This window comes from Protobothrops mucrosquamatus, unplaced genomic scaffold, assembly GCF_001527695.2.
Source record: "Protobothrops mucrosquamatus isolate PMUCROS unplaced genomic scaffold, P.Mucros_1.0 scaffold2317, whole genome shotgun sequence".
In the NCBI taxonomy this organism is placed as follows: domain Eukaryota; kingdom Metazoa; phylum Chordata; class Lepidosauria; order Squamata; family Viperidae; genus Protobothrops; species Protobothrops mucrosquamatus.
The window spans coordinates 127,193-150,349 of NW_015388401.1; the positions used below are offsets into that span (position 1 = coordinate 127,193).

At 36.6% G+C, this 23,157-nt stretch overlaps 1 protein-coding gene across 2 annotated transcripts; it reads left to right on the top strand.

Moving 5' to 3' along the window:
• The first annotated feature begins 1,536 nt into the window (after window positions 1-1,536).
• On the top strand, window positions 1,537-22,679 carry LOC107295353 (phospholipid scramblase 1). 2 transcript variants are annotated; one of them, XM_015824664.1, is made up of 9 exons: window positions 1,537-1,684; window positions 6,232-6,262; window positions 7,351-7,467; window positions 14,777-14,919; window positions 16,603-16,645; window positions 18,909-19,129; window positions 20,934-21,095; window positions 21,579-21,737; window positions 22,307-22,679. In XM_015824664.1, exons 2-9 carry the CDS (start codon window positions 6,250-6,252, stop codon window positions 22,364-22,366), a joined length of 918 nt encoding a protein of 305 aa, XP_015680150.1. In that variant the 5' UTR covers window positions 1,537-1,684; window positions 6,232-6,249; the 3' UTR covers window positions 22,367-22,679. The 2 variants fall into 2 exon arrangements, with proteins under 2 accessions (XP_015680150.1, XP_015680151.1); XM_015824665.2 differs by lacking the exon at window positions 1,537-1,684 and adding an exon at window positions 1,774-1,883.
• The last annotated feature ends 478 nt before the right edge of the window (window positions 22,680-23,157 follow it).

A 23,157-nucleotide genomic window follows, 5' to 3' on the forward strand; every position in this document is an offset into this window, starting at 1 on the left:
AGATAATGCTATGTTCAACTTTATTTAGTCTCTGTCAGATCTGCCCCATCCAATCTTTTAATAAAATAAACATTGTGATGACGAAGCAGGTTTGCAGGCCCAAATAAAACTAGCAGCTACTACATCATATTTGTTTGCACTCTGTCCCATCATTTGGACATTGCAAAGTACAATTTTTAACTCATCTTTAGTTTGAGTGTTTTGTAATCCCAGATTCTAGAAGTGAAAGCTTAACACATGGGAGTCTTAAACCGTATGAAACATGGATACAAATCAACCTCAATTGAACAGTTGTCTGATGTTCTGGGATTTCATCTCCCAGAATACACATACACAGAGACCTTCCTGCAGAGGGGTCTTTCTTTATTGCAGCTTCACTACTGGATGACACCATATAAATTAGATTTTTGTAGTTCTTTTGCCCCATCCCTTTGCGAAAGTAAATGGACATTATTTTACTTTCAAGAAAGCTACCATAACCAGACAGCAAATACAGATAATCCTTGAGTTACAACCACAACTGAGCCCAAAATTTCTGTTGCTGAGTGAAACATTTGTTAAGAGACTTCTGCCTCATTTTTACAACCTTTCTTGCCATAGTTATTAAGTGAATTATTGCAGTTGTTAAGTTAGTAACATGGTTAAGTGAATCTGACTTCCCTATTGACTTTTGGCAGGTCAGATTTGGGGGTTCTACGGTCTCCATATTTATTTATTTCAAAATTAATATTGGTTTTAGTGTTTTAAAAAGCTCTTAAAATAATATATATAAATAATATATAACAATATATTAATAGAAGAAACAGTACAACTTTTGAAAGAAAAAAAATAAAATAAGGCAATAAGTGAAAATAAGTGAAAAGTTAAAAGAAAAAGAGAGGAAAAAAGTTATAGAGGAGCAGCTTCTGATCTTATCAGCAGCTACATTTATATATTAACCCCTCTCTCTAAGGTTACTACATAATTTCCTTCTTTTCCTTAGTTTTTCTTTTCGAATCATCAAATCCCTAAATTATAAGTTCATTTTTTTTCTTGTTTTCAGTAAAAAAAAAAGTCCATAAGGAGCTTCTAGTAAGCCCTACTCTTTGGACAATGAACGGAGAGTTAACTTCTTTTGGGAATTTCCACTCCCCAACAGGGAAGTTGAAAATATATCCAGAAAGACGGCAATGGTAAATTATTTCCCTTCTGGCGATAAGATAAGAATAGGGCTGAGTCGAGCTCGGCGCCGGAAATGCCAAACGTCAGAAAGAAAGCTGGTCAACAATAGTGAGACTTCTTTCTCAATAAAGTTAGACGGCAACCGTCCACAAAGTTGGATAATCCTCGTTTTTGGAGTTAAATATTCCACTTCATAGCTCGTTGGGATTCATTCCCTCTTTTCTCCCTCTTCTCCTCCCAGGATCGTCTTCAGTCTTCAGACCGGTTTCTAAAGGAAGGGCTTCCCTGTTACAATGCCAGCTGGGTGTTTTTGCCTAAGATGCAGGGCTAACACGTGATCCTACGTCGTGCATTTATTCAGAAGAAAGTCACACACACACACCCCTCCGGTGCTCTTGGGTGTTTGGTTTCCAGCGTTTTGGACCCAAGGAAGTTCATCTAGGACTCTCCAGTTGGCTGTTCTGCCTCTTCTCCTGCTGCGCCTTTATAGTAAAGGAAGGTTCTGAAAGGCGTTCAGGTCAAGGTAATGAATCGAGCAGAAGCGGATGCTGGAGGGCGGCTGTCCAAATGATGGGGAAGATAAACATACGGAGTGGGGGGGAGGGGGCAACGCACAACTGATTGCGAAAAAACTTTAGCCTGGCCATGTTCGGTATTCTCGTGGTAGAATCGGGCATCTAGTAGATGGATATTTCCTAGAGCCTGGTTATTTTCCAGCTAAGGTAAGTTGCTTTTCCTCGCCTGGAGAATTTAGGACGTAAAGACCAGAAGAAACGAAAGCTATTCTCGAAATGGTTTCGGTTTCGTTGTTTCCGCTATTTTTTCCTCCCGTTCTGTCGGCTCGATCTTGAAAGAATAGTGATAAAGCTGATTCCTTACGGTACTTTTTTTAAAGATTTGTGTAGACCGAACTTGATGCATAGGATTGAGACGAGTGAGAGCTTAGGTGTGTCTGGCTTTGCCAGGGCAACATGGGATACTATGCTGCGTGCCTCAGGCTCATCATCCCTGCCCTGTATTCGGTGCAGGGGGGCTATAGCGTTTTGCCTAGCTGCGCCCTCTGGAACTGCCTTGGGCCTTTCTCCCAGATAGCTACTGTAGGTTGCCTTACAGTGAAGGAAGTGAAGAAAGAGACAAAATGGTCACCTAAAAGGGCTCACCATAGGTCCCTAAGATTTTGGCTTCTATGCTTATCCACCTGAACCAAATCACAACTCAGACACCACCTGGAACTAGATTTTTCTCTGCCATGTTCCCATGGTATTGTGTTCATCTTGTTCCCCTTCCAATCCAGGATGAATTATAGCTGTTCTACTGTTAATATAGCATTTCCCCACCTTAGACCCGCATCTCATGACATCTGTTAGCTTTGGGCATCTTTGTAGTATTGAGTGGCGTCTGCCATATTCTTTAAGATGTACACAACTCTACAGCTATAAAATTTGCTTTGCCTATTGTCAGTTTCTAATGTGCCTTTATTTTATCCATTGCATCTCTGCTGAATGGTGCTGTCTGGATTATACAGCACATTGATAAGCAAAGCTGCCCTTCTGGCTTCACTGTCCTTTTCCTGTAAACCACCAGCTGGTGAGAAAATTGTTTACAGTTATTGGACAGCAGCTAGAAGGAGGCGGGTTTAGCGGAAGGACTGCCTGCTTCTTTCTTTCCAGTTCCTCCTGCACCCCATTCTCTTGTAACCCAGATAGAATAACACTTTTTATGTTGTTTTTAAAAGAACTAAAATAGATCAGAGTCATCAAACTTCAGTAATAGGCAGCACTTTTTTTCCTTGGGATTTCCCTTTCCTTTTACTTCTATATATAGGCAATGAATGCTGACTTCCAAATTCTTCTGTGTTCCTCTTGGAAGTGATCAAGGGCTTGGTCCCATGTTGATACCATTTTGCTGCTTCAGCACTACTGAAGCCTGTAATAGGACACAATTTCACTGGAATGTTTTTTCACTTCCATTTTTTTCCTTTATCTCATTCCATGTTTTAATAGTCCAGATTTTCCATAACCAGTTAAAGATTAAAGCTAAACAGTCTAGACCTACTGCAGTTGTGCTTTTGTGTGGCTCTGTGTCTAGCTTTTTAGGAAGATAATTATAGAATGGCAGTTGACCAGGCATCAGATGGTATGAAACCTTCCTTGGGATAAATATGAATACAATAGAATAATAAATTACATGCTTGGCTTCTCTTTTAAACCTACTCTTGCACTACGATGTGGTTTTCCTTTCTTGGTCATTTTAGAATGTTGAACTGATTCTGCTTGTCAGTTCCTCATGTAACATTTATTCATTGGGTTCCAACCCTGCAAACCAAATAGCTGCCTGACTTTTTGATTTTCTGCCTTCTGGCTTTTGTAAAGGGAAATTCCTCACTGAACTAGGAGGCACTCTTGTTCTAGCTTTCACTTCCTTTCATTTCATTTGAACTTTCACTTGACAATTTCATGTTAGGTTTACAAGACAGAAATTAAATCACTCATCATAAAATGGCTTTAGCAGTAGTATGGATTGAACAAACAGAACAACAGGGAAATAGTTTAAAATCTGTTTGGAATTACTATCTGCATTACAAAGTCAACGTATAAATGTGTCTATGTACTAGTCATCAGTAACATGCTGCAACATTAGAAGAAGATGGTGAATTTTATTGTTCATACTGCACAGTCTAAAGCAGGGTACAGATGACCTTTCAGAAATTTCTCTGTAAATATGTTGGAAAAGAAGTAAGGCCTTGCTGTTGTTGTTGTTTTAATTTCTTTCTTTTTTCCCCAAGAAAAAAAGACTTCTGAGGTCAGGTTTATTCCTTTTAATTATATGGACAGTCTTGGAATTTTTGGTTTATTATTAATCCATGGGCCAGGTTTCGTGCCTGCTCAGTTAAAGAATTTCAACTGGTGGGTTACAGGAAGAAAATCTTCTCTGAGAGCCTTCTCAGACGTGTAACCAAGCATGGGTATAAGAATAATTATACAGAACTGCCTTCACCCCGTTATATTTGCCCATCCTACCCAATCACTGCTCATCTAACAAAGTATCTATGATAGCATGTGACTTACACTTTATCTTGGCTTTGCCCGAGGTAAATATTTGGTCTTTTTTAGATTCACCAGCTGTGCCATCAGTTTTCTCTTGCTAATCAAATTATTATTATTATTATTATTATTATTATTATTATTATTATTATTATTATTATTATTATTATTATTAGTATTAGTATTAGTATTAGTATTAGTATTAGTATCTCATTTAGAAGAAAGAGATTCTAGAACAGCTTCTAGAAGTGTAGCCAAGCATGGGTATAAGAATGAGTATTCAGAACAGTTTTCACCCCATTATATCAATCCATCCCACCCAGTCAGGCAGGGAAAGTATGCCGTGAACCTTGTCAGTTAAAGAATTCTGACTGGTGGGATCCAGGAAGGAAGCCTTCTCTGCCATTGCTTCCAGCCTGTGGATCATTCTCCTCCCCCAAAAGATGAGACAGACCCCCACTCTCCTGGCCTTTTCAGAAATGTCAAAAGACTTGGTTCTGTTGCCTTGCTTGAGGCTCATAGGGAAACATGCTGCCCTGGGGCTGATTGGTGCCCCAAAGGCCCTCCCCCACCCTTTAATTAACTTTTAATGTTGAATTTTAACCATTTTCACCTCTTTTACATTTTATATACAGTTTTTATGTTTTAATATTTTATTTGCACATAGCCCGGAGTCCTTCTCTGAATGAGATGGTTGATTTCTACATTTGATAACTAAAAGTAAAGAAACAAATAAAATTAGTAATTGTCTATTCACAGGTATAAGGCAAACAACAACAATTTTAAATGGCATTGAAATTTAAATAGCATTGAAATCATGTTACAGCTTCATTCATCTAATAAAAGATCCATGCTAGCACGTGACTTACACTTTATCTTGGCTTTCCCCATGTGTAAATATTTGGTCTCATTTAGATTTACACAGCTGTGCCCTCAGTTGTTTTCTCTTGCAAATCAAATTGCAGGAAAACCTGATTAAATTAAAAAGCTATCTTGGTGAGGAGAAATAAAAGAGATTCTAGAACAGCTTATAAAAGGGTAACCAAGCATGGGCGTAGGAATGATTTACTAAAAGTTCTACAATTAAGCTTCTGTGGAAAGCCATCTTCACATGTAAATGATTGTGCAGTTGAAAAGCATATAGCCACACTGACTGGATCTGGGCCAGATAGCTTTGTCTGTCAGTCCCCAAGTTCCCTTCTACTTTCAGACTATAACTCAGGGAAGACTCTGTTGGAATATAGCATAAGTTACTCCATTTTGTAACCTTCAGCAAGCTTAATAGTGCTTACGTGTTAGGTTGCAATTAGCAGCTGAACACACGTTAAGAACAGAGAACAAAGAGACAAGTCAAAAGAACTGTCTATGCAAGCTACTATATTATCGCTTCCTGATAAGACCTTCCAATGTGAACCATAATTGCAACTTTACTGTGAACCGTTAGTCGCTTATGCCATGTAATAGATAAGATACATTTTGTAAAACTTTCTCTGTCTCTAACTTCCAAAACTCCCTGTTTGCCTCCCCCGGTTCACCCCCCTGCTTGTAGCTTCTGCCTGCAATTTGCTTTGTTATGATTGCTAATAAATAGAGGTCCCCAGAGACTATTCTGGGCTGATCTCATCCTGAGGAAACCTGGTATGGTGTCTTCATATGACAACTCATGAATCAGCCCCCGGACGAGGTCTGAAACCAAGCCGGGAGACTCAGGTCCCGGTTTTCCACAAGACTCTTTTAGTTAATGTTGTTCTCAACCAATCTTGCATTGCTTGGTAACAACAAAGCTGAAAATGGAAACAGTGGATTACAGGAAGTTTTGTAACGTAACCTTTTCATTTGGTGGTATAATTGTGCTTTAAAGATTATGCAGTCTGTCGAAAGAGTAAATAAGACACATTTTTCTCAAGCACAAACATGGAGACATTAAGATTGTGTAACATTTCCTCTTTAGCAACTGATTTACAGGCACCCTATTGGAAATATACTATAGTTTAGTTAAAAGTTTTTTTGTTTATTTATTTTTCAGAACCAAGAGTATATAACTATGGAGAATAAAGGTGAGTATTATTCATTTTTCTCTGTCAATTGGTAATTTAGGGTGTCTCAGTGTTTGTAGAACAATTGGCATTGAAATGTGAAAAGTATGCCATGGGCAATCTAGTAAAATAATTGGTACAGAGCATAAGGGTTAGGGTTAGGTAGCTGAATCTGTAGCTAAGACTCAGGAGCTGAACTCTTTTGGCAGGCTGAAGGAACAGATTCAAGGAAGAGAATATACCTAACTCTGTCCTTCAGCAACTGTTTAAATAAGCATTCTTTTATTGATTTGATGTGGGAAACATACTGCACTAAATGTTGAGGAAATAGTATGTTGATATACAAATGATGTGTGGAGATTTAAGCATGATTCAGAATGCTGTAGAGTTTTTTTTACTCCTGCTTTATGTTGATAGTTTAGTTGGAACTATGTGACGTAAGTAAGATCTTTTCCTGTTAGAGTTTCTGTATCCAGAGTAACGCCCAAGGCTACTGTACATATTTAGTAAATAAAACATGTCCATTCCAGCATTAGAATGGCAAGTTGCATCTGATAATTATATAATCAGCCTTGGTAAAAGATAAGCAAAAATATCAATGCAATACATGGAAAATATATATCTATAGTACGAATATAGGAATTGGGTTCATACAACATACTAAATTCATATCAGCAAAGCACATATGCTCTGTTCAAATAACATAATTTATCTAAGTAATACACTCTATAGCAAATGGACATGGTGACTAAGTTCTTATAAGTTGCTGGATTCCCACACTGAAATTCCCAATGCCTTTCAGTCTAATTAGCTTGTTGTGAAAACTTAGCCTGAGTTACATTATATCAGGTTAAATATGTTGTTCTTCCCATTAAGTATTCTTTGCCTGTTAAGCATTGGCTCACTGAAATGTAGACTTGTAACTTTCTCAGTCCAATATTTTATATATTTCAGAGTTGAAATTTATTATTATTTCTGCAACTTCCCAAATAAGATAGCATTTTTAAAAATTTTAAAAAGCAGATGTATTTATTTGATTTATGCATGTCTAAGAACACCTAAATGAAAGAAGGTTTCTTAATAGTTGACCTGCCTTTCCTTTATTTTAGCAAATCATTCTGTACCCGTAGTAGTAGCTCCTGGATATCCTGGACCACAGGCACAGTATGGATATCCCCAATACGCTGCTGGAGTGGCTCCGTACCCTGGTCCACAAGCTTTCCCTGGTAAATATTTTGTAGGAATATTTCCAGTTAAACGTAGAGTCCCTTTATTAGAGATGTATGTACACTGCATGGCTTCCACACCCTCAGGCACTTTGAAGCATTTCATTGGGATCATGTGCAAAGCATTGCACAACATTTTCAGTGTTGAACTTCTAATATTATATTTTCACTTTTTAAAGTGAAGTACTTCTTTATTGGCAAAAATTAGCTTCTGCTGCTTTCAAAACTTTCTCACGCTGAAGGAAAGTCTCATAGGCAGGGTATTTTTGGTGTTACAGTCCCTAGAAGCTAAAGGTTGGACTAAACTACACTTTGACATTTTATCTAAAGCATATAAGGAACGGCTGCTGGAATTGGGTATGTCTAGTTTAATGAAGAGAAGGACGAGGGGGGACATGATAGCAGTGTTCCAGTATCTCAGGGGCTGCCACAGAAAAGAGGGAGTCAAGCTATTTTCCAAAGTGCCTGAAGGCAGGACAAGAAGCAACGGGTGGAAACTAACCAAAGAGAGAAGCAACCTAGAACTAAGGAAAAACTTCCTGACAGTTAGAACATTTAACCAGTGGAACAACCTGCCTCCAGAAGTGGTGAATGCTCCAAGACTACTACTACTACTACTACTACTACTACTACTACTACTACTACTACTACTACTACTACTACTACTTCTTCTTCTTCTTCTTCTTCTTATTATTATTATTATTATTATTATTATTATTATTATTATTATTATTATTATTATCTGATCACTTTATCTAATAGAATAACCAAATTGTAGGCTGTTAAAAGCCATCACTAGCATTATTTTTACTATGTTAAATAGTCTATCATTGTGTTTAATAATATGAAAGAGGAAGTTCAGTTACTGTAGATCCATTCAGTAGGGCAAATGTCACCATGTTGTAAAATTGTTGCAAAATAAGTATAAGATTCCTGGTGAGGAAAAGGGGAACTGAAGTAACATCATATCAAAACAGTTAAAGGGAGTTCATTCAGCGTACTAGGAGTCTGCTGCAGAGATTTCAGAAGTGATGATAAATACATTAACCAAGACAGGGAGGGGCTGGTTTTTTGCTTATTTAACTGTACTTATTACCTTATTATCAATCTTAATGAGATTGTTGCAATGGGCAGCATATAATAATTAAAAGCAAAAGCAACAATAATATCCAGTCCAAAGTTCAAGACACGTGTATTATGTCAATTACCTGGGGCTAAAGACATGCAGAAATAAAACAGATTTTAAAAAAAGATCCATAAGGTAAAGTGAAGGGAACAAACAAGCCCCTGACCCTTTTTAGTGAGTGGACACCATGCTTTCTGCTTTCTGCACAGGGGGGAATACAAAGTTCTGCCCAAAATAATAACATATGAGTTGATGGGAAGTGGTCAGCTTACTTTTGCTGAGAATACTGTAGATAAACAAGAGTGGAAAGAATGAGCAGATGGTACAGTTATGAAAGAAAATGAGAGAAGTTACTGTCATCTCTGTTAAATAGATGTTAGTTCTATCTTCGTTTTGTCACCCTCTGGAATTTTTGCAATAAAGAGCTTATAGTCCATCCACTGAGAAACCTGGTTTTCTAATGCAGGAGAGTCCATGAACACTTTCCTTCTGCATGTGGAGGGGACTGTGGCAGATTATCTGAAATCATTTGGTGGACTGCAGGAACAAAACTGAAGTCTTCAAGACAGAGCTGAAACATTCAAGATTTCAGCTCTGTGCACAGAGGAGAGTTGAACTCTTTTGGCAGGCTGCAGGAGCAGAACTAAAACTCCAAAGGTTTCCTGTTCCTGCAGTTTAACCAAACTTATTCAGCAAGCTTCAGCCATGGAACTGAAAACTTCATGATTTGAGTTCCATGCATGGAGGAAGTAAGAAATCCTTTGGCAGGCAGCTTTTTCAGCCAACCCCCAAAGACAGGAAGCCAAAATCCAAGCAGGATGTTCTGTCCCAGAGTGGAGAAGCAGTGGGATAATGTAAGGAGTGTGGGGTGTCATGGGTGGGTGGAAGAGGCCTGGCAGAGGCACAGAGTTGAGTGTCTCAACTCAGGAGCTGTAACTCCTGCTTGGATTTCAGCAGAGAGAAAGGGCAGCACAATAAAGTAAGTGCCCAGGTAGGCCTGGTATAGACTGTGAGAGTGTCTTTCCTCTCTGGTGCTAAAAATCCTGTTTGCAGGGAGGATTTTTCAGGACCAGAGTGGAGAAACAACAGTAAGATAAGGAGTTTGGAGTGGCTCAGAGGTGTGGGTGATGACCTTGTAGGCTTGGTACAGGTGGTGTATGATTGTCTCTCCATTCTGGTGCTAAAAATCCTGCTTGGATTTTGGCAGGAATGATTTTCAGCTCTTGAGTATAACTACACTCATACAAGGCTTGCATCAGGAATCCCACATTCTTCCCCACTTTGCTGAGGCACCCCACACTCCTTACCTAGTACTCCATCTACTTAACGATCCATGAGATCACTTAACAACTGCAACCGGGAGTTCCAGTATTGCATTCGTTGAGTGAAACAGTCATGATGTCCTGCTTAATGACTGTTGTAGCAATAACAATAGCACTTAGACTTATATACTGCTCCACAGTGCTTTACTGAGAGGTTTACAATGCCAGCATATTGCCCCCAACAATATGGGTCCTCATTTTACTAACGTTGGAAAGATGGAACACTGATTCCAGTTCATTTATGATCATAAGTTGAGGTTTGGTATTTGGCTAAAGGAAAGAAAGTCATTTATGTAAAAGACTGTGGTTTGTATATATGTATACATGGAGGATCAATCAATTTCACAAATGAGTTTTTCTTATTTTACAGCCCATTAATTTTAATCAGTATCATTAATTCAATTCATGTTTAATTTTCTGTTCTTAACCTTCTGTTTATTGGCATGTGTGTAAATGCATATCTACCCATCAACCAACCCACTACTGTACTCTTCATTGAAGGTTATGGTTTGTAACGTAGCATGTTGTCTAAAGTATATTTGTAGATAATGTTTTTCAGGGTCTCAATCTAGGACTGAGAAGTCATGTCTTAGCTTCTGAGCATAATCCAGGACTAGAACTTGAGGCTCTCCACTCCTAGGCCAACATTTTAACCACTACATTGGCACTCTTCAACACATACAGACACAAAAACAATGTACACATAGAAGTATATGCTTGTTGAGGGAAAGAAATGCCAGTAAGATAGCGTGCAAGATTTTTATATGAATTTATATCTGTTTTACTGAATATTAATTGCTTACTGACTTAAATTCAGTTATTTTCTTTTGAGATAAAGATAGTAGTTTAGCTATGAAAGAGAATGCAAATCATTTGTGAAAACATCTTTTCTCAAATATTCCTCAAAATGTTGATAGATACCTTGACTACCTCCAAGCAATATATGGTAGGATTTGACAGGTCAGAGGAAGAAAATATAAAGAATATATAGATCTGATACCTTAATATGAATTCCTTATTGGACTGATTATACTGTGCTGCAGGCATGTTTCTCGCAATTTATCAGAAGCTTCCTGGAAGGGTGAACTCTTTGCTCTCCATTATGTAAAACTAAGTTGCATAGGATAATGATGCTGTGTAAATAAGGAGAGCAATAAGAATAGTAGAAAGTGTAGTTTTGTTAGCCTTCTGAAACAAATTGATTCTCCTGGCCTGGCAAGTAATTCAAAATGACATTCATATGAATGATGGCAACCATGGAATGGTTTTTTATATTCAAATAATAAAAGAGATACCCTTATCCCTTGGAAGAGGCATGCATCCAGCTATTGCAGTCAGTAAATCATTTGAATTTAAAAAGCCCTTGGGGAGAAGCATACAGCTTTTAGATTGTGGAAACATGGCCTTGTCTACATTAAAAAATGGTGACAATTTATTGAGCTTTGAAAATGGTGTGGGGAAAAAATTGCAATGTGTAGAGGGCCATAGCTCAGTGTACTTGGCTTGCATAAGGTTTCAGCTTGAACCTTGGAAAGGATCTCTATCTGAAACCTTGGGTAGAGGTTAATACTGAGCTAAGTAAATTAATAATAACACAATACATTGTTGCTTCTTGGATTGAATATTGCATAATTGTTCAGGTGATTCATTTGTTGAACATAGCCTGGACAGATATAGGCACAGAGCTAACCTTAATAAAAACACATGGTTTCTTTTAAACTATCAATTCTTGGTGACTTCATGGACACAACCATGTCATTTCCAAGAGTATGGAAACAGTTTTCTGTTTCTTCCTTCCAGAATGCTATAAACTCCCATGTTTAGCCTATAGCCCTGGAATCCCCTAGGACAGGGGTATCAAACTGCCAGCCTGCAGGCCGGATGCATCATCTGGAAGCCACGCCCACCTCATTGCCAGCAATGGCAAAACCGTCCCGATACATTGCGCGACGTCATGTGACTTTGCAAGTTTAACATGTCTGCCCTAGGATTTATCTATGTCCTAACCAGATTTGATCCTGATTAGCTTCAAAATCAGACGTTGTGTGCCAACAACTGAATTATGTGACTTTGGATCAGTCAGTCTCTCTTGAACTAGCTCACTTCATAAATAATTATAGGGATAAGAAAAGTAAAATGAAGAGAAAAGACAATGTACTTTGGCTTTAGATTTTTGAAGATGGTTGAGTGAAAAAAATTAATTGAACCTTCAAATTTCAATACAAAATATACTTTCAAAAGCAGTAAAATTAAAGATTAGTGTAAATCACAATTGAATGGACTCAATTTCACTCAACTCATGAAGAAAACACATGACTGGAAAATAATTGCCAGAACAATTTTAGCAAATAATCGTAGCAAACTTTCATACTTCCCTAATTTGATCTGGTTTCTGATGGAAAAGGAGAAGACATAGATTTCCTTTTCGTTTGAGTAATACAAAACAAAGAACTTGAATAGGTGCAAAGAGAAAGCACACCATGACTGAGTCTACATATCAGGCTCAGTCATGTTTTGTTTTAATGTAGGTTTTTTTTCAATAAATTAGAATTGATTGGGTTCACACAAAATAATACAAGCCCCAGTTGGACAAAGTGCAGTATATAAACATCAATGGAAAACCTGTCTTAATTTATTAAGGGCTTAGTTTATTAGTCCCCAGTCAGATGTCAGTGAAAACAATTGGGTTCAATTTTCATTCTCATTTCCTGCTTTTGAGTGTTTGTTTTAAAGAATAGAAATTGAAGTGACACATCTCTGGAAGGAACTGTCCATTTTCACTCTGAATATTTCTCCAAGATGACCAAAAGCCATGCTGCATTTGGGAAGGAGAAAGGAATGAGTGAGATACTGAAAGTGTGGAAATCGTGCCTCCTCAGCCTTCACACTGTTATTCTCATCCTCGTTTTTGTAATAAAATAGTGTCAGTAGTGCAATTTTTCATAGGTGTCACATAATTTTTATGTGAAACATAGTCCTGTTTCTTGATGATTTTTTCCTCCTTATTACTTCAAGTCAGTGAATGCCTGGACCAGTCCCTGCAATTTTCTTGAAAAGATTCCAGAATTGGTTTGCCATTGCCTCCTTCTTAGACCTGATAGAAAGTGACTGGCCCAAAGTCACCATCTGTTTTGTGCTTGAATATGGGTCTAGGACTCATGGTCTCTGGCTTTCTATTCTGATCTCACTCTTCCTGTGGATTAGCACAGGAGAAACCAATCAGTATCTGGATCTCAAATACTATAATTTGAGGGACAACCCCTCCCCATGGTCATGTGGCTGCACTTCACATGCTTGGCAAATGGGGCCATTTTTATGGCTGTTTGCAGTGTCCTTTAGTCATGTGATCACGTTTTATAGTGGTTTTGCCAAAAATCAGCGTTTACTTCCAATTTTTGGCAAAACTGCCCATAGTGTATAACTGATTTGCTTAACAACTAAGGATTTGCTTAACAGCTACCACAGAAAAGGTCATAAAATGAGATAGGTCATGTGACCAATCCACTTTACAACTGTCACAAGTTATGACCATGATAGGCAGGCACCATTACTCAATGTGATGAAAAAAATGCTTAAAAATGATATAGATCATGATTATATCCTGCATTTATATAAATAACTTAAGACAGTGCCTATATTCCTACCTCCTATTTTCCCCATCACAACAATCCTCTGACATGGTTTAGCTGAGAGAGTGTGATTGGCCCAAAGTCACCTAACTGGCTTTCATGCTTCTCAGGCTTAAGAATTTACAATTTCTAGGTCAGCATTACTAGATGAATAAGTGGTAATAATAACAAAATGCTGCATGAACTTTCTTTGGAATAGAACTTCAGAATCAAGATGCATTGTCACCACAGAAAAATTCCTCTTTTTTACCTGCTGCCATGTTAATTTTTAAAAGCAGGAGCAATCAAAAGTAAAAAACCACTTTGATTTATGCTGGAAAGAAATTCATAAGCAGTGAAAGTCTTCTAAAACCTGTCTGCATGGACATAGTAGTCTTCTTTTCTCTAGGTATCACTACAAACATATAAACACTGCAGACATTTAAAAGGACATACATCATATATGGTATAATGTCCATCCTGTCCTTTCCTCCCTTATAATTGAGAAGATGGTGCCATATTAGTGTAATCTATCATTATAAGATACCAAACAGATACCCATTGTATGCCTCATTGTAGGGTGAGGGAGAAGGAGGACTACATTGCATTTCAAATTCTACATAGGCATATACTGTATGATTTTTTCCTTCCTTTTTGATACATCCTGAACATTGATAAACCTAAATGTCTATGGAGATTCTCAGTCATCCAGGTCATGGCTGTCCCAAAGGTGCTTTTTCAGGAGGCTACTGGACCGTCTTGCTTTTCTTTGAAAATGTTTCACTTCTCATCCAAGAAGCTTCTTCAGCTCTGACTGGATGGTAGAAATGGAAGGATTTATATTCCTTGCAAATAGTTCATCCTCAACAGCCTGCAGCTGTCTTCAACAGTGAAGGGACACAGGGCAGAAAACATCCTGCAGCCAAGAAAGCTCCGTGCCCATTTGCACTACTCAGGTGACCCTGAGGACACAGCTAAACCTCCACATGGCCTCAATGACTCTCTAAAAGAATGCAAATGACCAGCTGTCTGCAAGGAATATAAATCCTTCCATTCCCCACCATCCAGTCACAGCGGAAGAAGCTTCTTAGATGAGAAACGAAACATCTTCAAAGAAAAACAAGAAAGTCCAGTTGCCTCCTGAAAAAGCACTTTTGATAAACCCAATTGCTTAAACATAAAACAAAAAATTCTGCATGTACTGCTTATTTTTTAAAAACATATTGTTTGTTTGTTACCTCTTTTCCTAAAAGGTGCTCCTGCACAGCCCCCGTATGCATTTCCTACAGCTTATGGAGCTCCATCAACCTATAGCCAACCTGCTCCCCACGCTGTTTGGATGCCAGAACCACCATCTCTTCCAAATTGCCCTCCTGGATTGGAATATTTAAGTCAGGTATCTCACTCTCCTTCTGCCTAATAAAGTATAATTGAGAATTTCTTCAAAATATGTGAAAACAGTTATTCTTATCTTGATAAATAGTTTTAAATACTGGGAGCATAGGTCCTTTATTATAAAGGACAGTATTGTATTTTAGAAGGCTGCCTATTTTTCAAAAAGTCTTATTTTGCCTTTTTTTGGTCACAACCTTTACAAAAAGCTCGCCACTTAATTCATAGTTTTCCACATTCATGTGCAAAATAGGGAAACTGAACTGTATGTTTAAGATAAATTTACATATACTTTTCTATTTTAGATATTTTTATGAGAATATGAATTTTGGTAATTTTTTCTTGGTTTTCCTCTTTATTTTCCTTTGTAAAGCAAAGGATAAGCATAAACATTTTTTTTAATCCTTAGAAACCTCCTTTTTCAGAGTTATCCTTTATTCTTTCAAGGAAGTATGGTCACTGAAAGTATAGGCCATTCATTTATTATGATGATGATAATGATGATGATGATTTATTAAATTTATATGCTGCCCAATTCCTAGCAACTCTGGGAAGTCCATAAATGATTAAATATTAAAACAAGAAAATGACGCAACCCAAAAAAGAATAAAGATGGCAGAGATAACGAACCTGGATGGGAACAGAGAAAAGAAAGAAAGGGGAGCTTCAATCATGCTCATCAAAATGTTGGGCAAAGATCCAAGTCTTCAGGGCCTTTTGAAGCATCAGTAGGGTGGGGGTATGTTTGACTCTCAAGGGGAATGTCCTTCTAGAGCAGACATGTCAAACTCGCGATGTCACGTGATGTCGCACAACGTATTGGGACGGTTTTGACATTGCTGGCAATGGGGAGGGAGTGACTTCCGGATGATGCATCTGGCCCGTGGGCCGGCAGTTTGACACCCCTGTTCTAGAGGGCACTGGAATAATGCAGCCCATATTCTAGGTTTTTAGATACAACTTTTTCCACTTCTGCATAAAGATGCTTAAATTTGAAACCGAATAGTCCTCAATGCAAGGCATGCACTCATTATATTAAATATCAGCCTACTTATATTTAGAATAAATCCTAGGACAAAAACATATGCCGAAGCCTGAGAAGTCAAAGCTAGAACAGGAGTGTTTCTGCACTTCATGGCACTGCAGTTGCTAAAACGTGTCCCATTCATTTAGAAAGATGACAAAGACTGGTGTATAGGTTTTGAAGAATAGCTATGAGAAGACAATGGAATGAAAGGACAACTTTATTTGATGGCGTATCAGCAGCTGCCAGAAGATTGGAATGGTATAGAGGACTTCTATATGAACTAGTCCCGGTTCTGTTTTTGTAGTTTGATTTGTGAAAGTTGTTGCTTCTATTAATATTGACAATTCGAAACCAGACAAAACTGGTGTGCTGTAAATGTGTTGGACCTACAACCTTTTGGATTCCCAGTTGACAAATTCAAGTTGGATATTTTAGAGTGATGGTCCAGCATATCTGGAGGGGATCAGAGTTGATAGATGCTGAAATAAGATTCCTCTTTAATTCTGAAAATTTTATCAAGAAGAAAATAACTTCATTTTGTTTCCATGTAAGGCACTTCTCTTAAATGATGAGGTTGATAACTTACAGACTAGTTGCAGAATGAATTGGTTGATTATACATCAGTTCTAATATTTATTTTTTAACACATTCTTCCAACAGATTGATCAGATATTAATCCACCAGCAAATTGAACTTCTGGAAAGTAGGTATTTTATGTTACTTGGTATTCATGGCTTAGAAAAAAATCAGATGAATGTACTATTTCTTTAGTAGTCTTCATATGTAAGAACAGAATTCTATTAATATAACTATATATATTTTCTACATATATTTCTATTTAGTAATAATAGCTGCTTAAGCACAATATAATTCTTAACTTTGATTTGGTTTATACTATTTGTTATAAGTGTTGCATTGTTGTGCTAGTTATTTAGCTTGAGTAGTTAATGGCAAAAAGTCTCTAATGATGACAAAAATACTATTTCTTGTGTTGTAATATTTTTCTGAAAGAGGTATAGTTACACTTAACCACTAGGAGATAGAATTTGATTGGTTTCATCCTACAGATAATTCTCAACTTACAGACACAGAAGGGAACAGAATTTCCATTGCTAAGCAAAGCAATTATTAAATAAATCATACCTGATTTTACAACCTTTTGTCACAATTGCTAAGTGTATCGTGTAGTTTTTAAGTGGCTTTTCCCATTAACTTTGATTGTTTGAAGCCAGATGGGAAGGCTGCAAATGATGATCACCTGAACCATCCTAATACATGCTGATTGCCAATTGCCCAAATTTTGATCACATGACCATGGGGATACTATGATGGTTGTAAACGTGAAGACCAGTTGTAACTTTAGGCAGTTGCTAAAAAAATGGTTGTAAGTTGAGGACTACCCATATTTGGTGTTTTTTTTCAGATGTGTTTAGCCAGATGGTATTCTGTGGGCTTCATACCTACCACCAAAAATTGAATTCATGGATATTTGCATGTTCAATGACTGCTTATAGTTCAATAGCTGTAGAAGCTCTCCAAATCCTGATGTTTAGTCATGTTGCAAAAAGATATATTAGAATGCTATATACAGTTACCTTCTTCTTAAGTTCTCAGATATATACATAGATAGCACATTATGTCATGTCCCCATGTATGGGATTGTATATAGCCAAAGAGTTCCAATCCAGTCAAATTGGTGGTCGGTGTAAAGACTATCCACATCCACGGGGGAAAAAAACAAGAATTTCCAATCTCCAAAAGATGAACTGAAAAAGGAATAATTTCATATTATTTGTATATTAGGTGCTGTATGGTCACCGGAAATTGTTTTACTTTTTTGGTCCTGGAACATACTGTTGTAAATGAAAACAACCTTATTTCTATATTTCTTGTCGCTTGGGACTTTAAAAAAAAAAGGTGAAATTCCCTTTGAAGGAAGAAAAAATGATTATTCTCCCACAGTACTGTAGATTGGAAATAAGTTATTTTAGTTGCCTCAGCATTGACTTGGGTAAGGGAAACTCTAATCTTGTTCTCTGAGTCCTGGAAAAAGCTGAGAGTATTTGTTCCATTAATTCCCTCTGGTTCCAGAAAGGTGAGCCAGAAAACGACTTTTTAATCTGGCCTGCCAGACATACAATCATGGCTAATGGACATGTATAGAAGCATGTGTGTGTATTCTGCCCCAAACATCCTCCTAGGGCAGGGGTAGGCAACCTCGGCTCTTTTATGACTCATGGACTTCAACTCCCAGAATTCCTCAGGAAAGAGCCGAGGTTGCCTACCCCTGTCCTAGGGAGCATTCTTGTACTCTCCATGAGCTGTTCTCTCTTTGATCTGTTTCTTGAATGCCAGTGGAAACCTTTGTGCAGTGAGACCTTACAGTTAATGAAATATTCCTAACCAAAGTTTAGTGAAAGGAAATAAGAATTTTCTTCAAATCTTCCTTTTCAGCAGAGGGAAGCTAGGCTAAATTTTTGCCTGGCCCACAAAGCACTCCATGAACTAAATGTCATTGTTGTTAAAGATAAATGGAATAAAAATATCTATAGTTGATATGATTTTTCTCTGATCACGTATTTCATATATTTTGTCACATCAAAAATTAGAAATTAAAAGTCCAATTATTTTTGGGAAAGTTGGCGGATGGAGGTTTTAGAAACACATGCAAGTCTGTTGCTTTAAATTGTGAGTTTCTAATGAAGGGATTGGAGGTGCTTTGGGACATTGGATTAGGAGCTAAAACATCCTAGTATCATGCATAAAACCATATGAAATATGATTGCAGGGTATCATTTTTCTTTTTATGTTTGTCCTTCTCACTGTCCCATATCTTTAAGTAGAACTTTGCAGATTATTTTCTTGACATACATTAGTATTCTTGGAAAAAGGAATAACTTAAAGTGAAATAGGATAATTGACCAAACAGCTTTATGTATGTATGTATGTATGTTTCTTTGTTTCAGTTATTACTGGCTTTGAGACTGCCAACAAATATGAAATTAAAAATGCTATGGGACAAAGGGTGTATTTTGCAGCTGAAGAAAATGACTGTTGCACTTTGAACTGCTGTGGACCATCACGACCATTTACGATGAAAATTATGGACAATATGGGCCGGGAAGTCATAAACCTCATGCGACCTCTGCGGTGTTCCAGTTGCTGCTTTCCTTGCTGTTTACAAGAGGTGAATCCCTTGATGAAATATGCCTCTTTTGGCAAAGCCAATTTAAGACTCTCACAATAATGGATATTAATTTGGGACACAGCCAATAAGATAATGTTCTTTAAGTTCTTACACAGACTTTCTATTCACTTTTAAGCCACTTCTCTATGCTTTTTAGGTTTACTTCAAAAGCCACCATTTTCTTCATGATTCTTCATTCTTTTTTATGTTGTCTCATTGCCTTTGACTTTTCAATGTCAAATTCTATATCTGTTGGGCCCTTTTTCTATGAAAGAACTTTGTTTCAGCACCTTTTGATACCATATGAACATTGCCCTTTAATGGAGCAATCATGGACTTCAATATTCCTCCACAGTGGTAATTTGGAAAAAGGAAAATTCATGTGGAGTAACATAAATATGAAGGTATAGTCTTGTGCTGTCTCTAAGATTAAGATCTTATCTAAGTAACAATGACATATTTTTGTATCTTTGAGTCCAGTTTCACTACATTACCTTTTCCTCTTCTTTGTGTTGCCCTTCAAGGCAAAGATATTTTCCTTTGTAATATGCAAGTCAAGTGTGGGAACAAGCGAAACAAATACAAAATTTGTATGTTTAATAAACAAATTTAATTATTTGTAAATACCATGAGAAATAAGTCATTTAATTAACATTTGGTTGGTTATCCAAGGCTTTCACAATGTATATATGCCTTCTCCTCCTAACTTAAGATTTTGGAAGAAAGTTTGTTTATTTTCCCTCCTTTATTATTATAAATATTCAAGGCACTGAACATACCTAATATTTCTTCCTTCTCCAATTTCTTCCACAATAACCTTTGGGAATTGGGCTAAGAGCAACTGATTGACCAAAAGCCAACCAGCCACTTTCATGCCTAAGGCAGGACCATATGTCATGGTTCCTAGGTCAGCACCTTAACCACTAGACCAAATTGGTTCTACAAGTAATTGTAGACAATATTACTTTGAAGTTAAAAAAAATTAAAAAGAAACCCAATATTGGAAGGACAACTTTACACTGTCTTATCCAATCTACATGGCTGCAGATTTCAGACATTCCATATAAGACTTTAATCTAACAGGCATGCCTTAAATACCATTGATGATGAAGCTTAATTGCCTGTCTGTTCTTCTGTCTGGATACTTCCACCAGTGCAGTTATTTCTGCTTCTTACTTGAATATCTGGATTGTTAAAAATTCTTTTTGATTTTCATAAATCAGGTTCCTGGATTGGGTGAAGACCTGTATGTGACAAGAATTGATTGTCACTTGATGCATTGAATTCAGGGTGAACAGAAATAGCAATACAGGAGAATTTATGGCATGGTCAGTGGATGCAGTCCCATTTTTTAGGTGCTTAAAAGTTTCATGGAGTCCAGTCTGTTCAGTGCTTTGGATTTATCTGACTTCCTGTACCTTGTAAAGCAGTTTGTTAAAGTTGCTTGTTTTGTTTCCATACTGAGAGACACACTTGGCCTTTGAATTGGTTACTAGGTGTGTACTCTAAACCATAGGTAGATATAGGACAAAAACTAAATTTAAACATAGTATTAAACTAGATTAATTAAAAAATAAGGTAGTCCTTACATATTTAATAATTTTTGTATTCTCATGTTTTAAAAACTTGGTAGCACCTTCTGAAGGACTCTGCATCCAAGACCATATGTCACTTTAGGATTTAAGGAAAGAATTATGAGCAAGTGTGTTGAACAAGAACAAACTTTTTGTTATAAATGTATTGTCTTTTTAATGAATTTTATGCAGGCCTAACTGTTTTATCTCTTTTTTTCTATTTTATAAAGATCGAAGTTCATGCTCCCTTAGGCACACCAGTTGGGTATGTTAAACAGACCTGGGATCCTTGTTTGCCAAAATTTGTAATCCAGAATGAAGCCCGAGAAGATGTACTCAAAATTGTTGGGCCCTGTGTAGTCTGCAGCTGTTGTTCAGATATTGATTTTGAGGTAAATTAACACCAGAAGTTCATATTCTACTTTTTAAGAGATTAATCAGTAAAACCCTGTCCGTTTTATTGCTTGGAACAATGGCTTGATGGCATAGTATAAATCTTATAGTTCTTCTGTATGGAATTATTACTAGTTTGAGAGAAATTTCCAGTTTCAGGGGGAAAAAGTCATACATAGAATGACTTATATTCAGAAAGCATCTTTTTTTTGATAAAATGGAATGAGGAGTAAGAAATATTTTAAACTTTCTGAATGTTAGACTAACTTGTTTTAAAATATCTTAAAACTAGTACTGTTTTAAATAATATTGTAAACATTTCCTAGGACTATTGAATATTGATTTGGTTTCTGAAGATATTTCTTTACATTTATTTCATTATTGCACTATTTTTCTTACTGGCTTGAAAAAGTGATATCTGCTTCAAGATACTTGAATTTTCTATATTGTAAAACATTTTCTCTATTTTTTCCCCAAACTAGGTGTTATCTTTAGATGAAAACAATGTTGGAAAAATTTCCAAGCAGTGGACTGGTTTTGTCAAGGAGGCTTTTACAGATGCTGACAACTTTGGAATCCAGTTCCCAATGAATCTTGATGTAAAAATGAAAGCTGTTATGCTTGGAGCTTGCTTCCTTATAGTAAGTATAATATTCTTAGATACTGTATTATTCACTAATTGTGTAATACAATAATAGGTTTTTAGTATAATATACCAGTGGAATTCCTAACAGAATCTACTATAAGAGCTTGAACAGAGCTTGTTTTTGAACCATCAGGAGAATTGCTAAATTCTTTTGACTGCCAGAGGAGGCAATCTAATTATCTCAAGTGTTAGGTTTGCTAGCCAGTTCTGGAAAGAAACTTCCAAATTTGTAAAGCACACTGCATTAGATAAAATTCTTAAGGCTATGGAATGGGCTGCCAACAGAGTTGCAGTTTTAAGGATGGAAGCAGCACATGTTGTAGTCTTCTCTATACTTTCCAAACTCAACACCCCTTAGATTAGAGATATTGGCATCCATAGCCCCAATAATTCCTCAGAACATGAGGTTTGGGGAAGTTATCCTGTGGTATGTCGATTTCGATGAATCCTACCATAAGAATTTTCTCATTAAAAGAAAACTGCTGAGTAAAATAGAAGAATGTCTGAATTTTAGCAAGCAATTTACTTAATTATTCTATGTTTGTTTGTTTTTCTTCTCAATAGGATTTCATGTTTTTTGAACATTCAGGACAAAATCGGCAACAACGTGCTGGGGTCTGGTAACAGAGCATAATCTTCATTGTAGGAACTTCCAGTGAAGCAGTTTCATCATTTTTATTTTCAATGGATGTCTCTTATAAGAGATTTTGATTAAACATTCTTTTTCTTTTGCCTTCAACATCATAGGGTTTCAAATTACTTCCAAATTATGAAGGCTATTTTAGAATTAATAGTTCATTGAAGTGATTATATTTTTATATTAAAAGTGAAATCTTACTCCTGTGTCCTCAACATTTTTTCAAATAGCGCTAGTGTTAAATTTTGTATTGTAACTTGAAGTAGTAATCAAATTTATATTTTGTACATAGTGAATATATAAAGTGGATTTTTAAAATAAGGTTTTTGTGTTTTGAGTATTTTTTAAATAGATCACATTTTCCATTACAATACACATTGAATTTGAGAGTGTCTAAGACTGAGTGTACAGGATTCACTTGATTAAATAACCATCAATTGGTAAATTTCTGGTTTCAAGAACAATTTTAGCAAAAGATGAATTGTTCCTTAATAAGATCTTAAAGATCATCAATATAAATAATGCCTACCATGTGAGATATGGAGTATTGATGTTCTAATCATTTCTAGTAAATGAAAGTAGAGTCTACCAAGGATTGATATTTTTTTTTTAAGAAAGAAGACCCTATTCTTGCTCTGTCTATGTGCTAAAATGCAATCTAGATTATTTTATGGACTTTGCACCCTCCCTTTAAATTGTATCTGTTTTTTGACTGGGTCATGATAAAACATTGTAAGGAAAAGGTAGCTACCTAACCTAATGTTATCAGAGTTGTGAC